The sequence below is a fragment of the Heterocephalus glaber genome, unplaced genomic scaffold (assembly GCF_053883595.1).
Source record: "Heterocephalus glaber isolate CG9 unplaced genomic scaffold, H.glaber_assembly_v1.0 deba00001845, whole genome shotgun sequence".
Taxonomy (NCBI): domain Eukaryota; kingdom Metazoa; phylum Chordata; class Mammalia; order Rodentia; family Bathyergidae; genus Heterocephalus; species Heterocephalus glaber.
Window position 1 is genome coordinate 170,017 of NW_028258494.1, and position 26,382 is coordinate 196,398.

The 26,382-nt window shown below is 35.9% G+C and overlaps 1 protein-coding gene and 1 pseudogene across 5 annotated transcripts in view; one reads left to right on the forward strand and one right to left on the reverse strand.

Annotated features, from left to right (window-relative positions):
• Window positions 1–24,541, forward strand: part of LOC147820571 (olfactory receptor 7D4-like) — a 192,775-nt gene extending 168,234 nt beyond the window's left edge. For all 5 annotated transcript variants that reach the window (XM_087204029.1, XM_087204030.1, XM_087204032.1 and 2 more), the window contains one exon: window positions 9,065–24,541. In XM_087204029.1, the coding sequence (XP_087060155.1) occupies window positions 19,894–20,847 (954 nt within the window). In that variant the 5' untranslated portion in view covers window positions 9,065–19,893 and the 3' untranslated portion in view covers window positions 20,848–24,541. The remainder of the gene's footprint in view (window positions 1–9,064) is intronic.
• Window positions 1,787–6,283, reverse strand: LOC110347532 (olfactory receptor 7E178-like; annotated as a pseudogene).
• Window positions 24,542–26,382: the final 1,841 nt, after the last annotated feature.

Here is a 26,382-nt window from a genome sequence, read left to right on the forward strand (position 1 = left end):
GCATCTATGAGTAGTAGAAGCAAAGAGGGTGGAAAGCAAATTTTAAATGAGTTTTGCAGTACATATGCCACAATTAAGAGCATACACTTCACACTTCTTGTAGTGCAAACATCAAATATTAAAATCTCCCCATATGGCTATCAAAGCAGTCATGTTTTTTCTTTGGATGAAGTAAGAGTCTTTCACATATCAAGGGGCTCCCTCTGCCATTACCTGTTTATGGTACTTTACTGTTGTGTCATGACCAGTGAGTACAGATCCCAAGACCAGACCTCCAAGCCTGGTGTGCATTGAGTTACAGCATTGAGTTCTCAGAGTTTCTATGAATAAAAAGTCAGATAAGAGCATCCTGATGCATCCATCAATGGAATAGAAAGCACAGATATGAAGCTAACTATATTTCAATAATCAAATTAAGTGCTGGAGGGACAGGCTTATTTTTAATTATTACATGATCATGAAGTACAATGCTCAGAGCTCATAATGATTCAAATTTGCACCTGTTATCCAATCTCTAAGAACTTCGTAACACTGAAGAAGAAAGGAGACAAAAGGAAAAATAATATCCACAAGTGTATTTGATGTCCCATCATAGTTAGAAGGAATCTTGTGTATTATATTCACTTATTACATTTCTACCCTTTTAAAAAGATCCATGTATTCCTTATTTCCATTTTTCTATGATAATAGATACACAATGGAAACTTGCCTCAACCATATTAAGTACACACTTCAGTGCCATTAATGACATGCAATAAATTACATGTTGTAAAATCATCACCATCATCAATATCCAGAATTTTTTATTCATTAAATTTATTGGCACATTTTAGGTATACAATATGATTACATTCATTCATGGGAATTTGTACCTATTTGGATATATCTTAGCTCTTATTTTTTCCTATTCCTCTTCCCTCCCTTCAACCCCTCCCCCCCTCCCCATTTGGAAAACTTTGTTTCTGTTTTTTCCTCTTATTTTTTCTTTCCCTTCTTTCCTTCCCCCTGCCCTTCCTCCCTAGTTCCCTTTTCCCTTTGAATATTTTTGATGTTCACAAACTGAAAATTTGTATCCAATTTTAAAACTCAATACTCTTTCCCTACACATTCCTTGAAGCTGTAATTCTACCATGAACCATGATGCTGAATTCACACCATTAAACTGCGAAAATAATGTGATCAAGGAGGCAGGATTTATGGGTCTTTATATTGAATTTTGGTATTTTTCCCAGTCTTAATTTCAGTGGATGTCGTATGTACTGAATTAGACTGGCCTACAGGAGCATCTACTTAGGACATTTTAGCATTATATTTCTTCAGTTGGAGATGAAATGACTCAGCACAGGAACGACCACAATGTAATGAAATTATAATCCCATTTGTGGAATAATACAATGCAGGTACTTCAACATCTGTTACATAAAATAAACAAAATCAGACAGGTGAATCCTTTCTTTACATTAAAGAAGGCTTTAAAATTCCCAACGATGGATCTCAGAATTGAAAAAACAATTTCTTAGTAAGAGTAACAGATGGTGTAAAAAGAAAAACATGTGGCTCCAGAAAACTCAAGACTAGGTAATTATCAGAGATGTCAAGCAAGTCATTTGAGATCAAGGAATTTGAAAGTGTAGCAAAGAATGAGCAATTTACATATCTTTTAAATAGGGAAATTGTAAGATGAATAAATTGTACAGCTTGGAATACCAAAGGTGAATAAAAAGGAACTCAAACTAAAACTCAATTCAGATAAATGTTCACATTGAAAGGGTAATGCAAGGGGCGAGAAATGGCCACAAACCAAAGACCATCATGGTCACATGCATGTGATTCCTACAATCAAAAGTGATGACATCATGTATCTGTGTCAAGCCACCCCCCAGAGCAGCTGACTCCACAGTGATCCTGGATGTCCACAGTCATCGTCAGAACCATGGTAAAAATGAAACAGTTGTCACCTGAGGAGTGCTGGACAGGAAAGGGAACATGGGATGCAGAGTTGGAAGCCAGATCCTATGACCAGGGTGAGGAGTGTTCCCAAGTCTCATGACCAGATATATAGACAGAAACAGTAAAAATAGGAAGGGCTGCAATACTTGATCCTCAAAAAGGCACATAAGATACAATTCTGAGACACTCATAAGAGTCTGTGGTCCTGTATTGTTTTGATGTTTTTTTGATATAGAAAGATGGTTGTAAAAAAGAGTACCCCACCATTCTGAACATATTTGGACTTCAAAGTATTCACATTCCAGGATTCAGATTTGAGTTCTAAAATGTGGAGCAGTGTTTACCCTAGAACTCTTCCATTATATGTTCTCCTGTTATTCACTTCCTTTTATACATACCCACCTCATAAACACTCAGGTGAACAATGGTAGAGGACCAAGAACACAGAATCTGAAAAGGAAAATTATGTATTGTTCTTTGATTTCATTCCAACTCAAGAAGCTGGAAAGTGTTTAAAGATATTCCTCAGGTGTCTCTTACGTTGTTCCTAAGGGTGGGAAAAATGAAAATGTGTAGTGACCAACCAAGCAGCAATTTAATTTTTTTCAGTGACACAGAGCAGGGTTTAATATCACCTAGACTCAGCATTGTGACCTCAGTTGATTTCTAGTTTATACAACTGCATTGAATAAAGAGTAAATATGTACTGGGTGCTCTAATTATAATCTGTAATCAACATGTAAAATGAAGGTAAATATAAGCTTTATATTATTGTCAATATTGACAGGATTAAGCCTCACACAATTTATGTAAAATATCTTCTGACCTGTTCTACTGTTTTTCTATTTCTGTTATGCTACCATTAATTTTTGTTCTTATATACATGTATGTTTTGTAATTGAAGTGTCTTGACTCTCATTAATGATTCACCCGAGTCTATATCTTAACACAGAAGAAGCATAAAAATTAGGGCTGTGTGTTAACCTCAGAATATTTCCATAATCACTGTGACTTCAAAATACTCAGTGTTTTCCTCTCTGCAAATTTATTATTTTCAGGAATGTCCTGTAGACCTAGAGACAAGAGAAAATTTCTTTTTCATGTCTATATCATGAGTACATGGCCCTATAATTCTGTGTAGCAGCATCTCCAACATTCATTTATTCAAAGATCGAGGCCAAGAATTTTCCTGAGTAGAGGAAAATGAATCCAAAGAAGCAAAATTGAGAGTCAGGTAAATCTTAGTACTACTTTCCCTTCACTAAGACACACTGTAGAGTTTTACATCATCACAGGCTCCACTGCCCTTTGACAGTTGCATTTTTCAATAGATCTACTTTATCTTTAATAAATGAATTGTTTCTTTTAATAAACCACAGTGCCCCAGTGTTTATAAAGTTCCACACTTAGACTACATGACACATACATTGTGGAGAAGGGAATTGTTCTCCCCATTTCCATCAGGGAATAAGAGCACAAAGAGATGGGGACATTTACATACATTCTGCATAAAGAAGCAAAGAGGGACATAAAATAAAGATGTTCACTTTTCTCATTCCCATCCCAGGGCCCAGTCTCCTCTAATGTGATAGAAATATCATGTCCTTCATGAGATGAAATTACTTAACCCATAATCATGTAAGAATTACCATAGAGTGGTTTGTGCTAAATGACCATGTACATGTTTCTCTTATCTTTCCCTGTAGTCCAGAGAAATCCTTCCTATAGTAGACACAACAGGTGTCATCCCCCATTCTCCCCTGTCAGCTTCCCAAACCCCCACCATGAAGAGCACAGTGAAGCAGAAGTTGCTTCCTGCAGTGACAGGGACTTGAAGTGGCTGGTTGCATTGACAACGTACATCTGTGCTATGATTCTCCAGTAAAAATGCCCTATGTCATTCCTCAAACAGATTAATTTTTATAAAGTGTCATTCTCTTCTAACTAAAGCATAACAGAAACTACAAAAACTGCTAGGTTCTTTCTTTATCTATAAAATAACAACAATGTGAGACTGTGAATGTGAAATGGAACAAGCTGTAAATGATGAGAACAAAGCCTGGTATGTTGGAAGCTCTGTAAACTGGTACCTGCTGTCATGATTTTGCTGTTTTTATATCCTTAATCATATTAATTAAATGTTAGGTGTCCTAAAATAACAAATTAGAGAAACACATTTTCTGGGATCATTCTTCTAGTTGATGTTGATGGGAAGTAGATCCAGGGTCCCAGGACAGCGAATAATTTTTGTGAAGGATAAGCTTGCAATAGGAATCCCCAAGAAACAACACTTCATGGTACTCTTAGCAGAAATCCTGCATATTGGTGTCCTCTTTGGCCACTAGAGGTGTCATGTTTGTTTTCATGGTGATGAAATAATGCAGCAGACAGTCTTTCCTCCATCCTTAGTCTCACTTGCACTTACTGGGTTACTCAGCATTTTGGCTGTGTCATGAACAAGAAAATGAAGAATGAATGGGTCTCTCTCCACCAAGAGTCCAATGAAGGCTCAGCCCCTATCCTTAGCATTTCAGTGAATACCATGTCAAATAAGAGTTTCCTTGGGCAATCAAAAGCCTTCCTCAGCAAATCCTAAGAAGCACAGTCAGTGGTATGGAGCCACGGGAGAGCTAGAGACATAGGTTAATTACTTACTATTATATTACCTTGAAGGACCAATGCCCAGCAATCATTGTTAACTAAAATATTTTATTCATCTGAATCATTAAGAAATTCTTAATATTAATTGAGGAAGGAAAAGATCAGAAAAAGAATGTCTACATGGTTTTGGTATATTTATGTATTCAAACGGAAGTTTATGTGTACTATTCACATGATTTGTATTTTTTAACAAAAATCTTTTATTACCATTATTTATTGTGGTGAATATATATAACAACATTTAACCATTTTTTCAGTATCATTAATTACATCTTCATTTATCTGCATCACAATGATGCATCTCCAAAAATGCTTATTTTCTAAAACTTAAATTGCATATTCATTTTAATCACACTCCATTCTTTTAGTCTCATGAACATATCTTCTACCATTCTGATATGATACATGCTGAGGAATTAGAGTAATCAACTACTAAAAATGTTCAGAAGGTAAACTTTGCAGGACTAGATGTTTAGAATTGATGCCTCTTTCCATGTAAATTTTGTTTGGTTGCCTCAGATGCAGATTCTAGAATTTTTGGCTGTATAGCTTTCTTAGGGCATTTTTAATGTCCTTATTCTTCAGGCTATAGATGAAGGGATTCAGCATAGGAGTCACAATAGTGTACATTATGGAAGACACCATGCTCTTTCAGGAAGAATGTGCTAGAATGGATTCAAGGTACATCCCAATGCTTGTTCCATAAAATAAACAAACAACTGACAGATGAGACCCACAGGTGGAGAAAGCCTTATACTTCCCACTTGATGATGGGACTCTCAGAATGGAGGAAATCATTTTATAATAAGAGAATAACATTACTGAGATGGGTAAAAACCAATTATGTCACCAGCAAAATAAGTGATCATGTTTTTGGTAAAGTTTTCAGTACAATCCAGCTTAAGAATTTGAGTAGGTTCACAGCAGAAGCTGGAAATTCAAACATCATAGAAATAAGTGAACTTTAAGATAATTAGATTATGCAATTGTGAGTCCATAAGGCTAAATAAAAGAGATGTGAAAACTAAGAAGACACAGAGGGGAAAGTTCATAATGAAGGAATACTGCAGGGGTTGGTAGATGGCCACAAACCTGTCATAAACCATCAAGGTGAGAAGCATGTAATCCATACATGCAAAAAGAATAAGCAGAGACATTTGTGTCAGGCAGCCCACAAAGGAGATGACACTCTTGTGAGTCAGGATGTCCACAGTCATCTTTGGAAGCATTGTGGAGATGAAACAGATGCCAGTAAAAGACAAGTTGCAGAGGAAGAAGTACATGGGGGTGTGGAGTTGAGACTCTAAACTGACAGGCAGGATGATGAGCAGGTTCCCAAGCACTGTAACCAGGTACATGAACAGGAAGATCAAAAAGAGGATGGGCTGGAGATCAGGATCCTTGGAGGGTTTTGTGAGATGGAATTCTCACACAGCTGTTAGATTCTGGGTATCTGTATTGTTTGAACACCTATTGAAAAGAAAAAAAGTATGGAAAAATTAAATAAAGAAGTAGGCATCCAGCACACTCTGTGGGTTTTATACTTGCATATTCACAAGTACAGAATTTCCCATGTTCTACAACTTAGGTAAAATTTTCCACTTGTACTGAGCCAATGTTTTATAAATCTTCTATTATTTATTGCATATTACTCACCTCCTCTTGAACACATCCATCTTAGGAACTCTTGACTGAGCAATATCACAAGACCTTCTTGGAAACAAGAAGTTGATGATCTCATTAAAATAAAGCCTATTTTAATACAAATTAAAAATAAGTAATAGTTTTCCTTTTTTAAGAAAAATCATTATAAAGGAAATCAAGAAACACTCAACTTCACCATAGTTCTATCAAAATCAAGGTCCAATGTTCCAATAATTCAAATATTAGTAAAATTCTTACAAAAGCTTAGACCATATTATTTGCATATTCAATTAATCGTGACAGTTAATATTCATAAAAATACAAGATGTGATCCAAAACATGTGCATATTTTGACTGTTCTCACTATGATATAATTCGGAAACAATACAAAACAGTAAAGCCCAGAAAAAATGAATTAATAAATCTGTTTCATCAGTTTTAATATGGTGCCATTATCTACTTTATATAATTATTTTATGGATATTTTAAGGATTGTATAATTGCATAGAATAAAGTTTTCCCTTTCATTTATCAATGTATTTACCTTGCGAAATTTTGAACTATACAGATAATCTGGCCTAAAATCATAACCAGTTTGATCCAAATGCCTGCATGTGAATTTCTTTGTGGATTTTTTCCAACATCAGTGTTGAGAACAACTGCCCAAATGTATTTCCTGACATTAGATCATGGTGTTTTAATTTATTAACTTTAACTGTTTTTACTATCAATGATGCATACTACCTATATTACAATGTAAAAAGTGTATGATATTTGTTTCAGATTCAAAATTTGATTTTGATTTTAACTTTAATCTGTGAACCTTTGGTTCTTGATATCTCTGCATGACTCTATTCTCCACACAGCATGTCACTGAGGGTGACTATTGTCACGAATTTGTGGATAGTGTTTTTTATTATTGTTTCCCTATTAGTATTGATCATTTTTATCTATAAAGCCTTTACTTAACTGAAAAGTACCTAAAGCTCATCTAAGTAGTATTCAACATATATTTCCCTGAAGATGTTCTACTTTACATCAGCAGTATTGACTATTGCATCCATAAAACCTTTTCTTGATGGGGATTTAGCTTAGTGGTTTGTCTGCCTGCTGTGCAAGTGCAAGGACCTGAGTTCAATCACCGGTACCAAAAACAAAACAAAACAAAAAAAACACCAAAACAACCCCAAAAATCCTTTTCTTAAGGACTTACACGAAAAATACCTAAAGGTCATCTAAATAGTATATAACTCCTATTGTTCCAATAATATTCTGCTTTACATCAGTGTGTGAACTTACTTTTGTATATGTGCAGTACACACAGGTACCTGAAATGAATTAGATAATAAATGGCAGTATGAGATGTGAGCCATGACTTAATTAGAATGTTTAGTACTAGTGCAATCCTTTCAATTTTTTTATTCTCTCCAGAACATGCATAAATTAAATTTTCCAACAAAGCTTTTGGCAGAGTATAATTTCTGACTTCCTGAAATATATGTTATATATATGTAATTTTGTTTTGTAGTAGTGAACTTCACATATTATCTGAAGTAACAACTTAGTCCTCTTACTATTTATATGTACAAATATCCCTGAGGGCCAGGTGAAAATAATCTTTCAAAAATAATTTGATAAAAATTTTCATTTTACATTGAAAATATTATTTTCATTTGACTCCAGTAGAAGAGACAATCCTCTGGGATGGAACTCAAGAAATAAACATATTAGGCCTGAATAATTGTCACGCTACAATATTCTGAACTTTTGTTACTCTTTCCTCTGTTCATACTACTTAATAAAAATGCAGTGAGTTTCATTGCAAGAATATGTTTACCATATAATCTAAATTTGGGAACAAGTAAATACTTGGATATTATGGGATCTTTTTCGTGAAGGATTTCTATATTAAGGAAATGGTGAGTTTGATGATGATTACAATTGTTATTGTTCACTGGAACATCCAGTAATGTGAAAACATTAATAGGTCTTAGCCCAAGGCTTAAATTTAGGCTAGTGCCTCACTTTGGAAGTCTTTCTCCTTTTGGTACCCATGAAACACTGATACATTGTTTGAATAATTTTAAGTTGCCACTGCAGTTAAATGGAATTATTTGGCCCATATTCATGACATATTCCATAAAAGCTATTTTATCTCATTTCTAGTTTGATGGATCATTAATGAAAGGGGTAAAAGTGCAGACAGGAAAGCAGAAAATATGTCGATGCCACACTGACTGTGGTGAAGCAAACAGTCACTGATTAATATTCATCTTTATTTTTGATATTTTCTCTGTGCCAGAGATGGTATAGGCTCTCCAGAATCATACATTAAAGAGAGTTAATCATATCTCTCCTAATTCACAGTATGTTCTTATACAAACAGAAACTTCAATTCGTACCATATTTTTCTTGAAAAACATGATTAATTTTCTCTTTACTATGAGTAATAATATCTAATTTTTACTGTGATTTTATGCTTTCCTCACATATTAATCACATGGGCAGCAGTTCTCATCTGCTCAATCCTTCCTCAATGCACTTGTCTCAAGTAGTAATCACCTGGGATAGCAACACTGAGTCTCAGGGATATTAACAGCCTGCTCTATTTTACAGAAGCGATATATTCAATGAGTGGGATTTAACATTACATTTTCAGTCTCTTGATGACATGCACTAATCTGTTTTTGTTTTCCAACCATCAGGAAGTAGGTAGGGCCATCATAATCACAGGTCTCTTTCGGGTCTTTAAATTCTTCCATGTTTCCTGAGCAGTGACAAAATCAAAACTTGCCTTTCTCATTTTCAGATTTCAGATTGATTACATGAATGAAGGCAGATGTGGACACCTGAGAGTGTATCCTAGAGAGGAAGAAAGAGAGAAGTCTGTGCTGAATGAATGTGCATTCTATATGACCTTTTCTGTGATCTCAGTCCTTCCTGTGACTGTTGCAGTGGTTATTACTGACTGATCTTCCCTGTCATTGACCAGAAACTCCTTGAAGGAAGAACATTGGAAGCAAAGATTCTCATTCCATTGTGACAGATAAGTGAAATGACTGAGCTGTCAAAGTTACCACCATCTAAGATTGTCCTGTCCAGGTGCCCTCTATCCCTAGACTACTCATTTTATTTTGTATTATTATGAATATGTGCTTGCAGCACTTTCATGTTACCATCCTCTTGGGGAGTTAGTACAGATACAAAATACAGCTTGTTGATCCCATTTTATCCCCTCCCTCCCTCCTGCTCTAGATAACTTTAGGGTTTTCTGCATAAACTTACAGCAAAAGTTAGATTAAAATGTTGTGCCACTGTCTTTTTTGTAAAGTAAATATAATGTGGCATTTCTAACCTGGGAAGACTATGCAGCTGAATTGATCCATTTAATGAGGAATGCAGAAATCAGCCCCAGACACTCAGGATTCTGTCAATAATGTTATGAATAGTTTCCTCATCCTACCCCTCATCTGCATCCTCACCTTCCAAAACATTCTGGAGTGTTTAGGAAACAGTTTAATTGGATCTACTTGCTATTATAGATGATGTAATATTTCTAGGAAGTAGAACCACTCTGAGAGGAAAGCAAAAATTTGAATCCACAACCCAGATCATAAACTTCACAGTCCTCATATCTGACATCTTCATATTGTTGTCCTCTAATCATACTACAAAAACTCTGCTTGTACTGATTAGTATTAAATAAAGCTCCAGGCAGTCTTTCCTCCACCCTTCATCTGCCTCAGCACTTACTGATCAGCACTGTGGTTGGTCTTGATCAAAGAGCTTGGATCTCACATTCATCTACTCTCTGGCATCGAGTGTGGATACTGGCTCTGTCCACAAGCTTGATGTCAATGCATCTCTGATGGGAGCCTCCCAGTGCAGAAAATCCGTGGAGAAGGAGACTCATATGAAGCCAAATTCAACAAAGAAATCTCACTGAATGGCTGCAGGCCTGGGGTGATTACTGATATTATATGACCTTGGAAGCTAAATGCACAGAGGTCATAATTAGTGAAATTGGCTCAGGTTGTCACAAACTCTTATGACATAGTGCTATTAATTGGGGAAGAAGAATAAAAGGAAATGAATTTCCACAAATGTTTTGGAGCTCTCCATAGAGCAAGAAACATATTATTACTATCATTTCTTCCATTTTAAAAAATTCATTTGATTTTATTGTCATTGTATTATGGCAAAATTTAAATTCCAAAGAAGAGTTTTATCTTTCAAAAGGGTTTATCATACAATTTAGTGACATAATTACACTTGCATTGTAGAGCAATCATCACCAACAATCAACTCCAGAAATTTTTCATCTTCCAAACTGAAACTATCTACTCATTATTTGAAAGCTCTCATTTTTTCTAACCATAGCACTAGCTACCACAATTCTGCTATCAAACAAGATGAGAAATTAAAGCCCTTTTGTTTCAAAATCATTTTACTTCCCAAACCACTCTTGTGCTCTCCCTCATCCCCAATCCCTTTTCCATCCCCTACCTATTTTTTTACACATACCTGTCTCTATCTATTTCTTACACCTTTCTTTTATTTTTTCCTTTTAAATAGTTTATATTTTGGGTTTCTTATGTGAGTCTGCATTTAAACTTGTCTCAGTCTTAAAATTAGACTGTTCTTCTGTGAACACTTTTAATGACCCTATTGCACAGGCTATAATAAAGGATTCATCATTAGGGTGACCATGATATAATGAGGTCATCAAATATTTTCTGGAAGATTATGACAGAGTTGAATCAAGGTAGAGCTGAAACAAGGTAGGAAAAATGCTTGGTTCATAAAATAGACAAACTATCTGGTGTGGATATGATGTCTATATGAAAAGTAGGACCAGTTATGAGTGGAAATAAAAACTTTGAATTAGACATCTGGGAATCTCACTGTAATCAAATACATAAACTTCACAGAACAGGTTCCTGAAATTTGGAACATTAGCACCATCCCATCTCATTATATAAACATGAATGTTTGTCCTCCTGATGAGAACACAATAGTTTCACTAATCCTTCCTCCATTCTTCCTACCCTCAGGACTCTCTGGACTCCTTTTTATCACTTCTGGGTCATGGTTAATACAGTGGGTCCCACACTCAAAGACTGAATGATGGCCAATGAAGGCTGAAAGTCTATATTTGGGACTGAAATGAATACAATAACACATAGGAGTTTCCTGCTGCTAAAAACCATGGAAGGAAAATAAACTAATATGTTGGACATGGGTCTGCAGCCTTCAAACTGAAGAGGTGGAGGGTGAGGATGGTGATTGACTGCATATGCCCTTGGATGCTTGCTCGGCAAACTCACATTTACTTACATTGGTCCATGGTAGCCTAATCCCAAAGGACAATCTAAAATGAAAAGAGAAGGAAGAAGACATTGTGGAGTTCATAAAGGATGTGCACCCTCCTTCTCCAGAGGAAGGTATACTATAGTAAAGCATACTATATACTTTCTCTTTTTATTCACGTTTTTAAAAATAATTCATTAGTTTGTTATTTTAATTTTTTCTTTGTGTTAAAATCTACAAAAAATACCATTACCATTTTTTTTTGGTATGCGGGATTGAATTCAGGACCTTGTCCTTGCAAGGCAGGTGGTAGAACCACTGAGCTAAATCCCCAGCCCTAACATTACCATTTTCAAGTGCAGAGTTTGGTGGTATTATTTTTAATGACAGTTTTGGGTAACCATCACTATCATTCACCTGTAGATTTTTTTTACATCCAAAATTGACACTATGCACCCATTTGAAAATGTTCAATTTCTCCACCCAAATTCTGCCTGCCACCATTCCACTATGAATCATGATGAAGAATTAAAACCACCAACTTCAAAATTCTCTGACCAAGAAGTCATTACTTTCAACTCCAGATTTTGAGTTTTGCTATTTTTTTAGACCCTATGTTCCAAGTGGATGTGAAATGACCTAAGATTAAACTGCTCTCTTCTGGAGCATATTCAAGATACTGCTAATATCTCCATCCATCAGCTGTAGCTAAGGGGATTCAGCATAGGGATGTCCCTGTGTTAGTCCTGAGGCCACTCAACTGTTCCAGGGAAAATATGATACAGCTGAACTAAGGCCTATTCCAATAAACAATCAAACAATACATAGTAGGCAAGGCCAACAGATTGAAAAGGCTTTATACCTTCCACTTAATGATGAGATTTTCAGAATGGGGGGAAAAAACAATGTTTAGTATAAAAATACGTATCTGAGTTAGGAGAATGACCAAATAATGTTGACAGAAATACACTGCTATCTTATCAGTTATGAGATCAGACAGGCAATATTAAGTACTTGAGGAGGGTCATAGAAGAAATTAGCAATTTCCATATCCTTGAAGCAGATGATATGTGTGCAAATTAAAATGTGCAACTGAGAGTGCAAAAGGCTAAGGAAAATCCATGTCAAAAGCAACAAGACACATAGACATGGGATCAGGATGCCTGGGTGCTACAGTGAGTGACAGATGGCCACAGAGTAATCACAGACACACCACTCAGTAGCATGCCATTCCTACATCCAAAAATCAGAAGCTACATCTGTGTTAGGAAACCCACATAGGAGGTGACTCTGCTCTGAGTGTGGATGTCCACAATCATCTTTGGGATTGTGATGGAGATGTAACAAATGTCAACAAAAGACAAGTCAGAGATAAAGTAGTATGGGGGTGTGGAAGTGGGAGTCAGAGCTGATGACCAGGATGATAAGTTTTCCCAGAATGGTGACCAGGTACATGGACAGGAACAGTTCCAAGAGGACAGGTTGCCATTGTTGATCTTCTGAGGGGTTCAGGAGAGAAATTCTCAGAGATGTGTTAAATTTTGTGCATTAGTATTCCTTAAACACTTTTCATACAAAATGAGGGTGGGAAAAGGCAAGTAATATGCAACTATGCAGCATTCCGTATATAGTTTAATTCAAATATTCACAGTTAAAACATTAACATTCGAGGTTGCATAATGAAAATTTATTTTAATTTTCTCAAAAACATAGACAATGAAATAGTATTGATGATAAATTGGCTGTGATGTCAAAAAGAAAAGGAGTGAGGCAGAAGAAAAGGAATGATACAGTTGAGAAATCAGTTAAGATGTTTTTTGCAATTTTGGAGAATATACCCAAAAGGGATATATAGCTGGGTCATATGGAATTTTTATATTTAGATTTATATTTAGTTTTTAGTTTATTGATTTCCATAATAGTTTAACTAGTTTATAACCCCACCAACAATGGAGGTTTCCCCACAATTGCATTTTTAAAAATTGTTAATGAGAGCTAAACTTTCTGGAATAAAATAAAATCCCAGAATTGTTCAAGTTACATTTCTCTCACGAACATTTTGTGTACTTATTGACCATTCATACTTCTTTTGAGAAGTATCTCATCTCAAATGCCCATTTTTGATCAGGGGCTTTATTGGGGCAGTGCTCTAATGATTTAGTTCTTTATATATTCTAGATATTAATCCTCTGCCTGAGAAGAAGTGGCAAAATGATTTCCCATTCTGTAGGTTGTTTCTTCGTTTTTATGGTTGCTTTTTTGACTGTGCAGAATGTTTTTAAATTCATATATTATTTATTTATTCTTAGTGTTAATGGGGCAACTTGTATGCTGATTAGAAAGTTCTTGCCTATGCCTATGTCTTCAAATTTTACACAGGGTTACATGTGTGCATATTTTATAGTAGCACAAGTCATACTACATAAATTTTGGAAGTGGCCTATATCTAATGATGAATGGATGAACAATAAATCATATTTATACACAAAAGAGTACTACTGAGACATAAGAAGAATAAAGTTGAATTATTTGTGGAAAACTGACCTACTTTGAGAGCATAATGTTGATTGAAAAAATATCAGACATAGAAGGCTAAATATAACATGGTTTTTCTTATGAAAGAGACCAAAAATATAAATAATTTAAAGGTCAAATACAGTACAGATGATATGAAACAGAGAGGTATATTGGGAAAGAAGTGAAGTGTATCTGTCATGGGTGAGAAGGGAAGGTAGGGAGGGAAAATGGAAGTAAAAATAATTATGATGTGTTATAAATATTTACCAATTCTCTAAGTTAAACATAATTATTATGGATCACAAACACATACTAATGAAAAGAGATATCAAAAATATCAAGGTAATGAGAAAAGAAACTTAAAAGCAAATGAAGGAAAGAAAAAAGATAGGAACTTTGGTAGTATTTTCATATCTTGAATGGGGGGCTAGGGCTTTGGGAGGTTATTTTTGGGCACAAGAAAAAGGGAGAAGTAGGAGGAATGTATAATGGGAGATTGAAGGAATCACTGAGAAGGCTGACTCCATGAGCTTGCTAATAGAAAACTTGTGTTTGAATCCTCCACACAATTTTGGTGAGGGTTAACCTGACATGACCATGAAAGATATAATCTAAACTGAAACACTAATTAATTCTTATTCTGCATTTCACATATACTACAATCTTACACCTATATACTAGATGTAAAGAGAAAAAGAAAGAAATGGAAAACACACAGACATACATAAACTGAAAGGTAATAATCCTCTGAATCCTTTTTATAATGCAGGCAGAATTCAATAAGTGTGTTCTTCTTCCTTAGTTCAAAGATGAAAAGTTATTTTCTTGTAGCAGTCACAAGGGGCTGAATTGGAGTTCTCAGTGGTTGGGATTAGGAATTTGAAGGTGTTGACTAAAACGAGCTGGTTTACCTACAATGCTTTGCTGTCTTGCCTAATAGTGAGTGAGGTTCTATTTCCTTTTGAAGCAGACCTCTGTCAGATTATAGCTGCATTCCTGAGGCCTGACTGGCCAGCTGTTTTTACCTCTGTCTTAAGATCAGACAACTTTGATCATCTCTAAGGGGGGATAATTCTGCAGGGCTAGGCAAGTCCCTAGTTGTCTACTGATCTCAAGAGGGGCTTGTTCAACTCTGCCCCTTCCCTCCCTGAGAATCCCTGCTGTCACTTGTGCCTACTTCCTCCATCCCTCTCTGGGCAAAGCAACTATGTCTCAGATTCTCATTCCACTGCTCATTCTCAGCTCTCCACCTGCACCCAAATCTCTCAGCACACCTCTGCAAGAGTCTATGCAGCCCATGAATTCAGTGGCATTTAAGCTTTGCTGGAGGACAGCCCCTCTGCTAGGAATTCAGTAGCATTTGGGGGCCAATGGGTGGGGGCTCACATAGCCACCAAGCTCATCAGGTTTTGGTGAACACTGGGATGGAGACACTTTAGCCTCAAAGCACTGTGATGTTTCGTGAGTGTATGGAGGGTGAGGCTACAATGCAGTAAGCTTGGCTGCATTTTGGTGAGACAGTAGGAGAGTGCTCACCTGGCCTCCATTCCAGTGTCTTTCCTCTCTCCTCAGTTTATACCAGTCACAGCCTAGACTCATTCTACAAAGCCCAGAGTACCAGGTTGCTGGTCTTAGAAAGGACTGTGCCCTTGTTCTTTGGTGTTCCTAGGGCTTGCCCATCCCAACTCTGATTTGCACTTTCCTCACTGCCCTAATCTGAGGAGCCTGTCTCCTGTGAATACGCCACCAAATGCCAGTAGGAAAAGGGCTAGGCCAGGTGGGCACTGGCTATGTGCGACGCTGGGTCATGTTATGTTTTGACACAAGCATACATTGTGTAATGTTTGGAAGTTTAACATATTTGTTTTCTCAAAAATGTACCATTCTTTTAGGATGAAAAGTTTAAACTCTTTCTTCCAGCTTTCTAAAATATACAGGAGATAATTGCTACCTAAATTCACCCTACTGTACATGAACACTCAAAATCACATCAACATGGATGAACTAGAATAATACATATTAAGTAAAGTAAGCCAGGTGCAGAAAAATAATACAACAAGATCTCTCACATGAATTTTATAAAATTTATCTCAATAATAGAGGGCAAAATCATGATTTTCAAAGGCTGGGGAAGTGTTTGGAAAAGTGATTGGCAAACAATATAAATTTCTAGTTAGATATGAGGAAGAAGTTCAAGGAATGAATTGTACAGCCCAGCGACTACAGTTAATGATAGTACACTGTATTCTTGAAATATTCTGAGTGACTATTAAGTGTTTTCTCAACAAAAAAGACAACTATAGGAGGTAATGCATATGTTAATTTTCTACATTTAACTACTTCAGAATGCTTCTTTCAAATGTCACATTGTACATTGCAAACACATCTGATTTCATTTGACACATTTTAAAATAATAAATTTGAAAAATTAAAGAAATGAGAAAAAATTGAAAGAAAGGTCTTTTTTTCCTTCATAACATTGTGGACACCAAATTGTCTATAAAATCTAACAGTTCTGTGGAAGTGTATCACAGAGATTTTCCTGGAGTAGATTTTTAAAAGAAATTACACATTGGTTAGAATTTGAATTCAATTGTGAATTTGAAATCAAACCAAGGGGGGAAATGTTTCTACTTGGAGAAAATAGATTTCTTTCACACTGTGCTACCTCTTAGACACACAATTTACCGAAATATTTTCCATTCTTCATTGTTCTCTGTACCTCCCAAGAGAACTGGATTGTTTGGAGAATGCAAAGACAACAGAACAATTTATTTAACTAAGAGTTCTGAGGATTTCAAACATTTGAACATTAGAAACTAAAACTATGCTCCTATTGGCCCTCACCTGTAATTCTCTGATCTCAGACTCCATGACAATACCAAGGAGGGCTTCCCCTAGGCAGACTGTGGAGAAATACCAGTAGAGGGGTGGATGTGTCCTGGTGAGGCAGGTGGAGCAAAAAAGGAGAGACTGAGACAAGGTGGGCACTGGGATTTTCCTCTAGAATAATAATACTAGAAAATCCAAATGTTTCATTAGTCTATGAAGGTTAATCTCTGCACGTCAAAGAATCTTTGAAGATCTTTGAAGTTTCCGGTGAGATCTATAATTTTTTAGTTATTCTTCTACTTTCTTATCTCAATCTTTGATTCCTAGGCCCTCTCTCAAAAAAGTTATTTTCACAGGAGTGTCTGTCTTCTCCAAAGTTTCTCATAAGTTGTAGCCTACTGTTAGATTTCTTGCACCAAATTATGTATTCATTATCAACTGGCTGAAAATCTATTCTCCATAAGGTATAACTAATTAGTTCCAATTTAATGAGAGTGTTTTCTACTGTATTCACTATTTTTACAGGCAGGTTCCACTTCTTGATAAGCTATAATCACATCATATTGTGGGTCTAATTTCATCGTAATGTCCACAATAGCATCTGCCAATAATGTAACTATTTCTTATGTTTAAAAATCAATTTCCTCTTTTTTTTTTTTTTTTTTTGGTACTGGGGATTGAACTCAGGACCTTGTGTTTAGGAGCAGGAGTGGTGCCTCTGAGCTAAATCCCCAGCCCTACTTCCTCCTAACATATTAACAATCCCTTTACTTGTTCAGGAAAATATTGAATAATTAAAGTAAAAGAAACAGCCTCAATATTTTCATGAGTTTAACACAGATATTGTCGCGTTTAAATGTAGTGTCTCATTTTGACTATGTTTTGAAAACAATTCTTCTTTATTGAATTACAAGCACTTCCTTGGTTTCTTCTGCTTATTATAGTCTCTGGCCTGGATTCTAAACAAGTAAATGCCTAACAAATTTTCTCAAACACATTTTCTATTGTGATTCTGGTTAGGATTTATATTATTGACCTGTTTTGTGATGAATTATGTTAACCAACATCCTTATGTTAAGCTAGTGTGTTCATTCTTAGAATTGACATTCCTTATTCTAAATGTGTTATTCCTATAAAATAAATATGATTTCATTGTAATTAACTTTACTACAATTGTGTCCCTATTCAAGTTTCTAATGAGCTTGAAGATTGCCCTTTAGTGATATAGCACTTATTTTGGTAGTGGTGTTTAGTATAAAACAAATATATGTCATTGTGGAAGCCTACAAAATGACCAGAACTCTGTAAGTCCCCAGTAAGACAAATGTTCAGTCCAAACTCTCATGTCATCAGCACTGCAAATAAATTGTAAACTTCCCTCTTACACCAAGCTCAGTATCTGAAAGGGAAAGTGTATATTCTGTTCTCAGCCTGAAAGGATTCATTTTTTCCTCTTTCTTTTCTGATTGACAGTGATTCATATTTCCTGAGTTTAGCTCCAAGTTTTCTGTTTCGGGGAAAACTCTCCTATGCACCATCAAAGATTAAACTGGTTCCCAATAATATTTTTTCTGTCTTGAATTAGTTAACAATCCCTAAACATTCATAATACCTTTTAGGCCATGCAGAATGCTGTTTTACAAGTGTTTTTTCACTTTTTAATCATTATAGGATGATTTTATTTGTATTATTCTTGAATATTTTAAATCAAGTATATCAATGCAAATTTTGGCTATTAATTCTGCTAATTTTAACATACTTAATGCAGTACCCACCCCAAAACATGGACACTCTGACACATACCTTGTATTTGATTTTAATGCTAGTGTGCTTTTAAACCTCTTGCCTGTGTAGTCCACATGGTTTCTCTTGGACTTGGAAGAATATGCCTGGAAGGAATTCCGTGAAAGAAAGATACATAGTGATTTTTATAAATATGAAATGCTATATAGCAATCAAAAGAGGTAAGAAGGCTGCTGTGATTGTAATTATTAGAATTTCATACATAATGGAAACCACAGTTTAGGGAGATATTGCTTAATGATAGCTATCCAAGACCTACTTATTGAGATAGAAAGAACAAATTTGTATTCATGAGATGCCCTTCTCACCACAAGGCAATGTTGCCTTTCAACCTACCATGTAGTCAACATTGCTACTATTACTGCAGAAGAGATGTATTTGCAATTTAAATATCTTTCCAAAGATCACAAATGTGTTACATTGATGAATCAAGGTTCTATTGCAGAAGTCTAACTCAAAACCCCAATTATTAAATCACAGCTCTATTCTGTATCCTCTGAGACTTGCATATTATAATAAAAAGGAGAATTATAATAACAACAGTAATAATAATAACATCTATCATTTACTTAGACCTAACTGAAAATAAAGGCATTTTTAGCCTTGCAAACTGTAACAATAATTACTGCATTTTTAGAGAGAGAAAAATACGTTACCAAAAGTTAACTTTTACATCGCTGTGATGTGTCAAGTCATAGAGTAAAGGTTCTTTGACTTATAAATCCATGTTGAATCAGTATCACAAAAGTTTTAAACTAAAGTGGTAGGTGATTATGAAAGAAAGCACATGTAAAGTCTTCAATTATTTAGGAAAGATAATATCAAATAAAATGTGAGTTTATGCCAATAAATTCAAGGAAACAAAAGGGAAAATAAAAGAAATGAGCCAAAAACTTAAAGAAAGATTTTTCTTTTCTAGGAAAAATAAAAGGTGTGAGTCAGGGATATAAAAAAATACACATTTGTGCTATATTAAAGTCTGTGATGATAATTGTACACATTAAAAGGAAAATGAGCTCTGATATTTCTATATGAACCACTGCCATTGTCTGAACATAAGAGAGATTGAAGATCACCCACACAGGTGATATCATAAAGTGGAAGCTAAGTGAGGATTCAGGTGGATGTTTATTGAATATCATAATTCTTCCCTTTCCCTGAAGATAAACCAGTGACATGGAAACTAAAAACCACAGTGGAGCATCACAATTCCTCCTCCTGGGTCTCTCAGAGAATCCTGAGTTGCAGCCCCTTCTCTTTGGACTCTTCCTGTCCATGTACCTGCTAGCAGTGCTTGGGAATCTGCTTATTATCCTGGCTGTGAGCTCTGACTCCAATCTCCATACCCCGATGTACTTCTTCCTCTCCATCCTGTCTTTTGTGGACATCTGTTTCATCTCTTCTTCAGTCCCCAAGATGTTGGTGAACATCCAGGCACAGAGCAAAGACATCTCCTACAGGGAGTGCCTCACTGAGGTGTATTTTTTAATGCTTTTTTCTGCAATGAATGATCTTCTGCTCACTGTGATGGCCTATGACTACTTTGTGGCCATCTGTTACCCCCTAAACTACACAGTCATTATGAACCCCCGATTCTGTGGCCTTCTGGTTCTGATGTCCTGGATGATCATTTTCTGTGTCTCTGTGATTCAAATTTTCCTAATGCAGATCACTTTCTCTACAGGCACAGAAATCCCTCATTTCATCTGTGAACTAGGTCAGGTTCTTAAAGTGGCAAGCTCTGACACATTCATCATTAACATCCTTGTCTATGTGGTAACTTCTCTTCTGGGTGTGTTTCCTGTGACCAGGATCTTCTTCTCTTACACTAGGATCATCTCCTGCTTACTGAGGATGTCTTCCTCTGCAAGCAGGTATAAAGCATTTTCTACCTGTGTGTCTCACCCCTGTGTGGTCTCCTTGTTCTATGGAACAGCACTAGGGGTGTATCTCAGTTCAGCTCTTGCTCATTTTTCCCAGGGAAGCATGAACACCTCTGTGATGTACACTGTGGTGACCCCCATGCTGAACCCCTTCATCTACAGCCTGAGGAACAAGGATGTGAAGGGGGCCTTGGGCAGACTCTTCATCAGAGCAGCCTCTTGTCCTTCATGGACCAGTGTTCTCTGAAATATATGCATGTTAGAACCTCCAAGGTAACTGGTGTGAAATTTAATATTCTTGCTCCTTTGTTCCTCTAAATGACATGCTTAATTTCTTGTATTTCCAAAATACCTGAGACTTTAAAAATATATTTTGGTTCTTTCTCCTCAACAACTCCCTCAGTAGTTCCCATTATACTTGTCTTTCCTAGGTATGGTGTCTACATTTTAAAGTTAAGTTAGATTTCTCAGATATTTCTGAAACTTCCAACATGATGAAACCACTTATACCAGATACTGACATGGTTTCCTCCAAAACTATTGCTCGAATGTTAATGGTCTTCACCACAATTTTCCAGATAAAAGAGAATGGAAATTGCCAAAGTTCTTACTATATCAAGACCATGCTTGTTTACATGCATGAATTCATTTAATCCTGAAAATGTGTCTGCAGTATTTTCTCTCATTCACACAATTTCTGAATGGAAAGACTGACTTTTACTTTGGCTGTCCTACCTTTGACAAAAAAAACCCCAAAACAGCACAAAGGTTATATTTTTAATATGAAACCTGGAATCTGTCTTTGAATGTGAGTTTTTAAAATTTGCTTTGTAGTGATATCATGCATAGTTTAACTCCGAGATGTTGCTGGAGCCTTTAAGAATCTTATGTCTTCCTCTCCTCCTTTCTTTTCCTTCTTTCTTTCCTTTCTTCCTTCCCCATTTTCCCTGTTTTCCCCTCCTTTCTTTTCTCACTGTTATGTTTCTTCTATGCTTTCTGTGTTTGTGTCCTCCCTTACTCTCTCTTTCTCTTCCTCATTCTTTTGGACACTTTTATTTGGCAATGTAAAATTGCTCTTTTGTAGGGATAAATAATATTCTGCTACATATATGGACAAACTGTTTATCCATTCATCTGTTGATGAGTATTTCAATGATGTGAATAATGCCATAATGCACAGCCATTCACATTTCTTTTTATAGTACAATCATATGTTACATAATGATGTTTGAGTCAATGACTGACTGCATGTGCTCCAGTGGTCCAGTAACATTATATTACTTACTGAAGTCCCAGTCAACTTTGTTTGTGTAAACATCTTCTATGCCATTCATAAAGTGACAAGAATCACCAGCAACATTTTCTCAGTACCTAAGCTGGTTGTTAAGCAGCAAACACATATGCTTGTTTCAAATTATTAAGTAATATATCTTAGAGTGGTACTAACTACTGAATTATGAGGTCTTTTTTGTTTAACATCTTGACTAGCCAAACACACTTCACATTATAATGCATAAAGTTTCTAATATGTTCACACCCTTGCCAGTACTTGATATTTTATATATTTTATTAAACACATAACTACTTTTCCCTACTAGAGACATTTATAGCTAAATGGATGCATATTGAGGCTATACTCTTAAGTGAAATAAATAGGACACACATGTGTAAATACCAAATAGTTTCCCAGGTGTGAGAAACTGAAAGTGTACGTGGGCACCAAAGTGTATAATAGATAATGTGAAATGATAAGAAAAGGTCCAAAGGGAAGGGGAAACTGAAATAGGTGTAGGGGAAGGAAAAAAGAGAAAGGAATAAATATGAGAAAAGAAAGAAATGGAAACAAAGTCTTTGTAAATAGGGAGGGGTGGAGGTGTTTAACGGAGGCAGGGGAATGGGGAAAAAATGACAACCAAGATAAATTATGTAAAGGTACAAATTCAAAATGATGAATGTCATCATATTCTATACCTAAAATGTACCAATAAAGCATAATGAATAAAAAAACCTCTATTGCGTGTAAAATGGTATGTCATTGTGATTTCTATTTGCATTTTCCTGTGACTAATTAACAATGTTTTTCCGTGCTTGCAGTTTCTATATTTCTGTATAGAAATATTCTTTCAAGTCTCTTCTCATTTTGTAACAGTGTAGAATATATTTTTGCTTTGGATCTGCAATGTTTCTTAGTGCATTCTGGAGACTTGAGTCTTATTTGAATTGATTTACAAATGTAAAGTTAAATGTTATGAACTCTCAATGTAAAATAGACCTCTTAAATTTATTTGTCTGACAAATTTTGTGTCCTTTAATTCCCTGTCCTACAGTCTCTTTTCACCACCATTTTAGTCTGTGTTTTCATGAATTTGACAATTTTACAGACCATGTGTGAGTTCACATGTTGTTTGTTATTCTATACCAGTCTCATTCCTCTTAATACAGTGTTATACAGGCTCAACCATGTTGTTGCAAATCCCATGATTTCTGTCTTTTTATGCCTGATTAGTGATACATTGAGTGCATATATGAGATTCAATAATACATTTATCTTACGGCATATAGTTTGAGTTCATATCTTGGTTAACATTAATAAAGTTGCTAAGATAATGAGAAAGTCCCTAGAGTTCATGTATTGATTTCAGATCACTTGGATAAACATACCATAGAGGGAATTTAAACTTATAGGGCAGTTCTATTTCTATTTTTCTTAGGAAATTCCATAATGCTTCCCTGCATCAATTTACACTTTTAGTAATAGTACTCAATGTTCTTTTTTATTTTATTTTATTTAGTTATTTAGTTATTTATTGGTACTGGGGATCGAACTCAGGACCTTGCACTTGCAAGGAAGGTGCAGTGCCACTGAGTTATATCCCCAGCCCTCAGTGTTTTTTTTTTTTTTTAAAGTGGCTTTATTTTATTAAAAAATTTTTTTTTATTTGGTGCAAGGGTTCAAACTTGGGACCTTGTGCTTTCTAGGTAGGCAGTGGAATCACTGAGCTAAATCCCTGGCCCTCAATGTTCTATATTAGAATTCCTCATCAACACCTATTATCATTCATTTAAGTACAGCAAAGGGGAGGGGTTTTCTTGTTGGAATGACACAAATTGAAATGGTTGGTTGTGTCATCATGAGACAATCTGCCAAGATTTTCCTCAAAACATGGCCTCTATCTGTTATCAGGCAGCCCAATTCAAACACACATTTAATTATTTCTACCTAGCAGCACAATATAATAAAAATTGCACAATATAATGCTTTATATTTTTGTAAAATGATAATGTGGGCATTTACAGCTACAGAACAAAATATGGAAATGAAATGAAACAAGCAGCTAAAACACAAAGCTCAGCATGTGAAATTTAGGAAGCCCTTGGTAATTCCTGATGTGATTACTGCCCTAGTCCTCCCGTCCTTACTACTACCTTCAGAATCCCTGTGCAGTGCTCAGAAAACAGTTCAGAGAAAGCTTCATTCTGCATCATGGTCCAGATGGCTGTTGAAAGTAGACCAGTGTGGGTGAGAAGCTAAAACTGGATAAGATTTCTATGCACTGGACCACAAATAGGAACATAAAAATCAGTTCTGATAACCGCAAATTTTCTTACTGATGTCCTCCCATCTGGCAACCAAAACTGTCCTACTTGTCCTTGTGATGAGGAATTAATGCTTCTAAAGATCCTTCCTTCCTCTATTGTCTCCAGCTAACTGCAGAGCTGGAGGAACATCCCAGTCACTGGCTGTTGCAAGGCCTTGGAGGCTCAAGGCAGAGCTCATAATTCACCAAATGGTTGATGTCCTCCAAACCTGGAAGCACTCCCTAATAGCAATGCAGGAAGAAGAAGAGGAGGTGCATGTTCCCTAAACTGTGTGGTCTCCTGTTCAGAAAAAAATCTGTGAAATATTCAGTATTTATTTTTTGTTAATACATGTTAATTGTATGTATTAATAGGAATCAGATTGATATTTAGCTGCATGCATAGATTTTTAATTTCTTATATACAAGAATCATTATTCCCCTCTTTCTCCCACCCCAACTCTGCTTCCCAGATCTTCTACCCATCTATTTTTAGGTTGAATTTGTATACTTTCCACATATGAACATGCAACACTAGTTTTTCTGTGTCCAGATCATGTTTTGAACACATCATCTGTGTTTTATTTCCATCATTGTGATAAAATATTTATTAAAATACTATATTCATCATTTCTAAGTGTAGAGTTCCATGGCATAAATTACATTTTACAATTTTGCACAGCCATCAATGCTACCCATCCACCATAAATGTTTGAGCCTCCCAAATTAAATGTTTGAACAATTTAAAAATATTTCCATGCTCACCCCCTCCCAACACTAGGTACCACCATTCTGGTAGGAAACAATGCAGGATTAAAGTCAACACACTATAAAAATAACATGAACCATGAGACATCATTTACACATCTAGATGTTTATTCTTGTTGCTTCTTCCAACCTACATTGCAAATGGGTGTCACACACCCTGAAATTAAACTTGTCTGCTTTGGAGGCTCTCTGGGGCACTTTTCATGTCCCTGTTCTGCAATAGATGACGGGATTCACCATGGGAGTCACAGCAGTGTACAACACTGAAGCCACTGTGCCATTTCTGGGAGAATGTGATACAAATGAACCAATGTACACTCTGTAAAATAAGCAAACAACTGAGAGATGGGATCCACAGGTGGAAGAGGCTTTATACTTCACATCTGATGATTTTATTCTTAAATGGTACTGAGAACCATAAGTCTACATAATGCTGCATCTCTGCCTGGCTCTTACTAAGGATGAGAATCAAACACACATCCTCTGGCAAGTCTGTAGTTAAGGTTGGGTCTCTGTCCTCAGCTTTGATATGAACACAGAGTCATGTAGGATCTGCCTGATGCAGACAACTACAGAGGAGGCATAGGTTGGGAGATCACCAAAGTGGAAAAATCAGCATGAAGGACTGGAGGCACAGGCTGATTGTTGATTATTAATCACATGACTTTGGAGCTTCAAGACACAGAACACGTAAGTAGTCAAGTTGTCCTACATTCTCCAAATCTCTAGGGACTTCTTAATATAAGTGGAAGATGAAGAAGAACAGAAAAGAAATGTCCTCTGAAGGGAGTTTTCTCATTCTACTCAGCAGAAAACTTATGAATAATTTCCATTTCTACTTTGTCTATTTTATTAGTACATATTAATTGTATACATACAGTGATTCAGTGTGATATTTTCCTGAATGCATAAGATGGCATTTGTTATAGCCAAGCATTCCTCTTCCACTCTCACCCCTCTTCCCAGAGCTTCTCCCTCTAACTTCAGGTGCACTTTGTATAGCTGCTGCATATGAGACAGAAAGCACAGTGTTTGTAATTCCTTGTCTAGTTTATTTTTTGTAAAACTCCACCTGCATTTTTTTCATGGTTTATTGTGGTAAAATATACATAAAATTAACATCTGCAGGATTTTTATGTTCATGGTTCAGTAGTATTAATTAAATCACATCATTTTGTATCCACATATAAGCATCCACATAAATTTTTCATCCTCCCAAATGAAATATTTATACTCATTTAAAAGTTTTTCAATTCCTCCACCCCCAATCCTGACTACCTGCATGTGCTATGAAACATGATGAAGAGGTGAAGTCCACAAACTGCACACACGCTGCGTCCAAAAAAGCCTGATATACACTTCTACTTGTTTAGCTTTGCTAAATTTTCCAATCCATATTCCAAATGGATGCCAAAGTCCTGAGATTACATATTTGT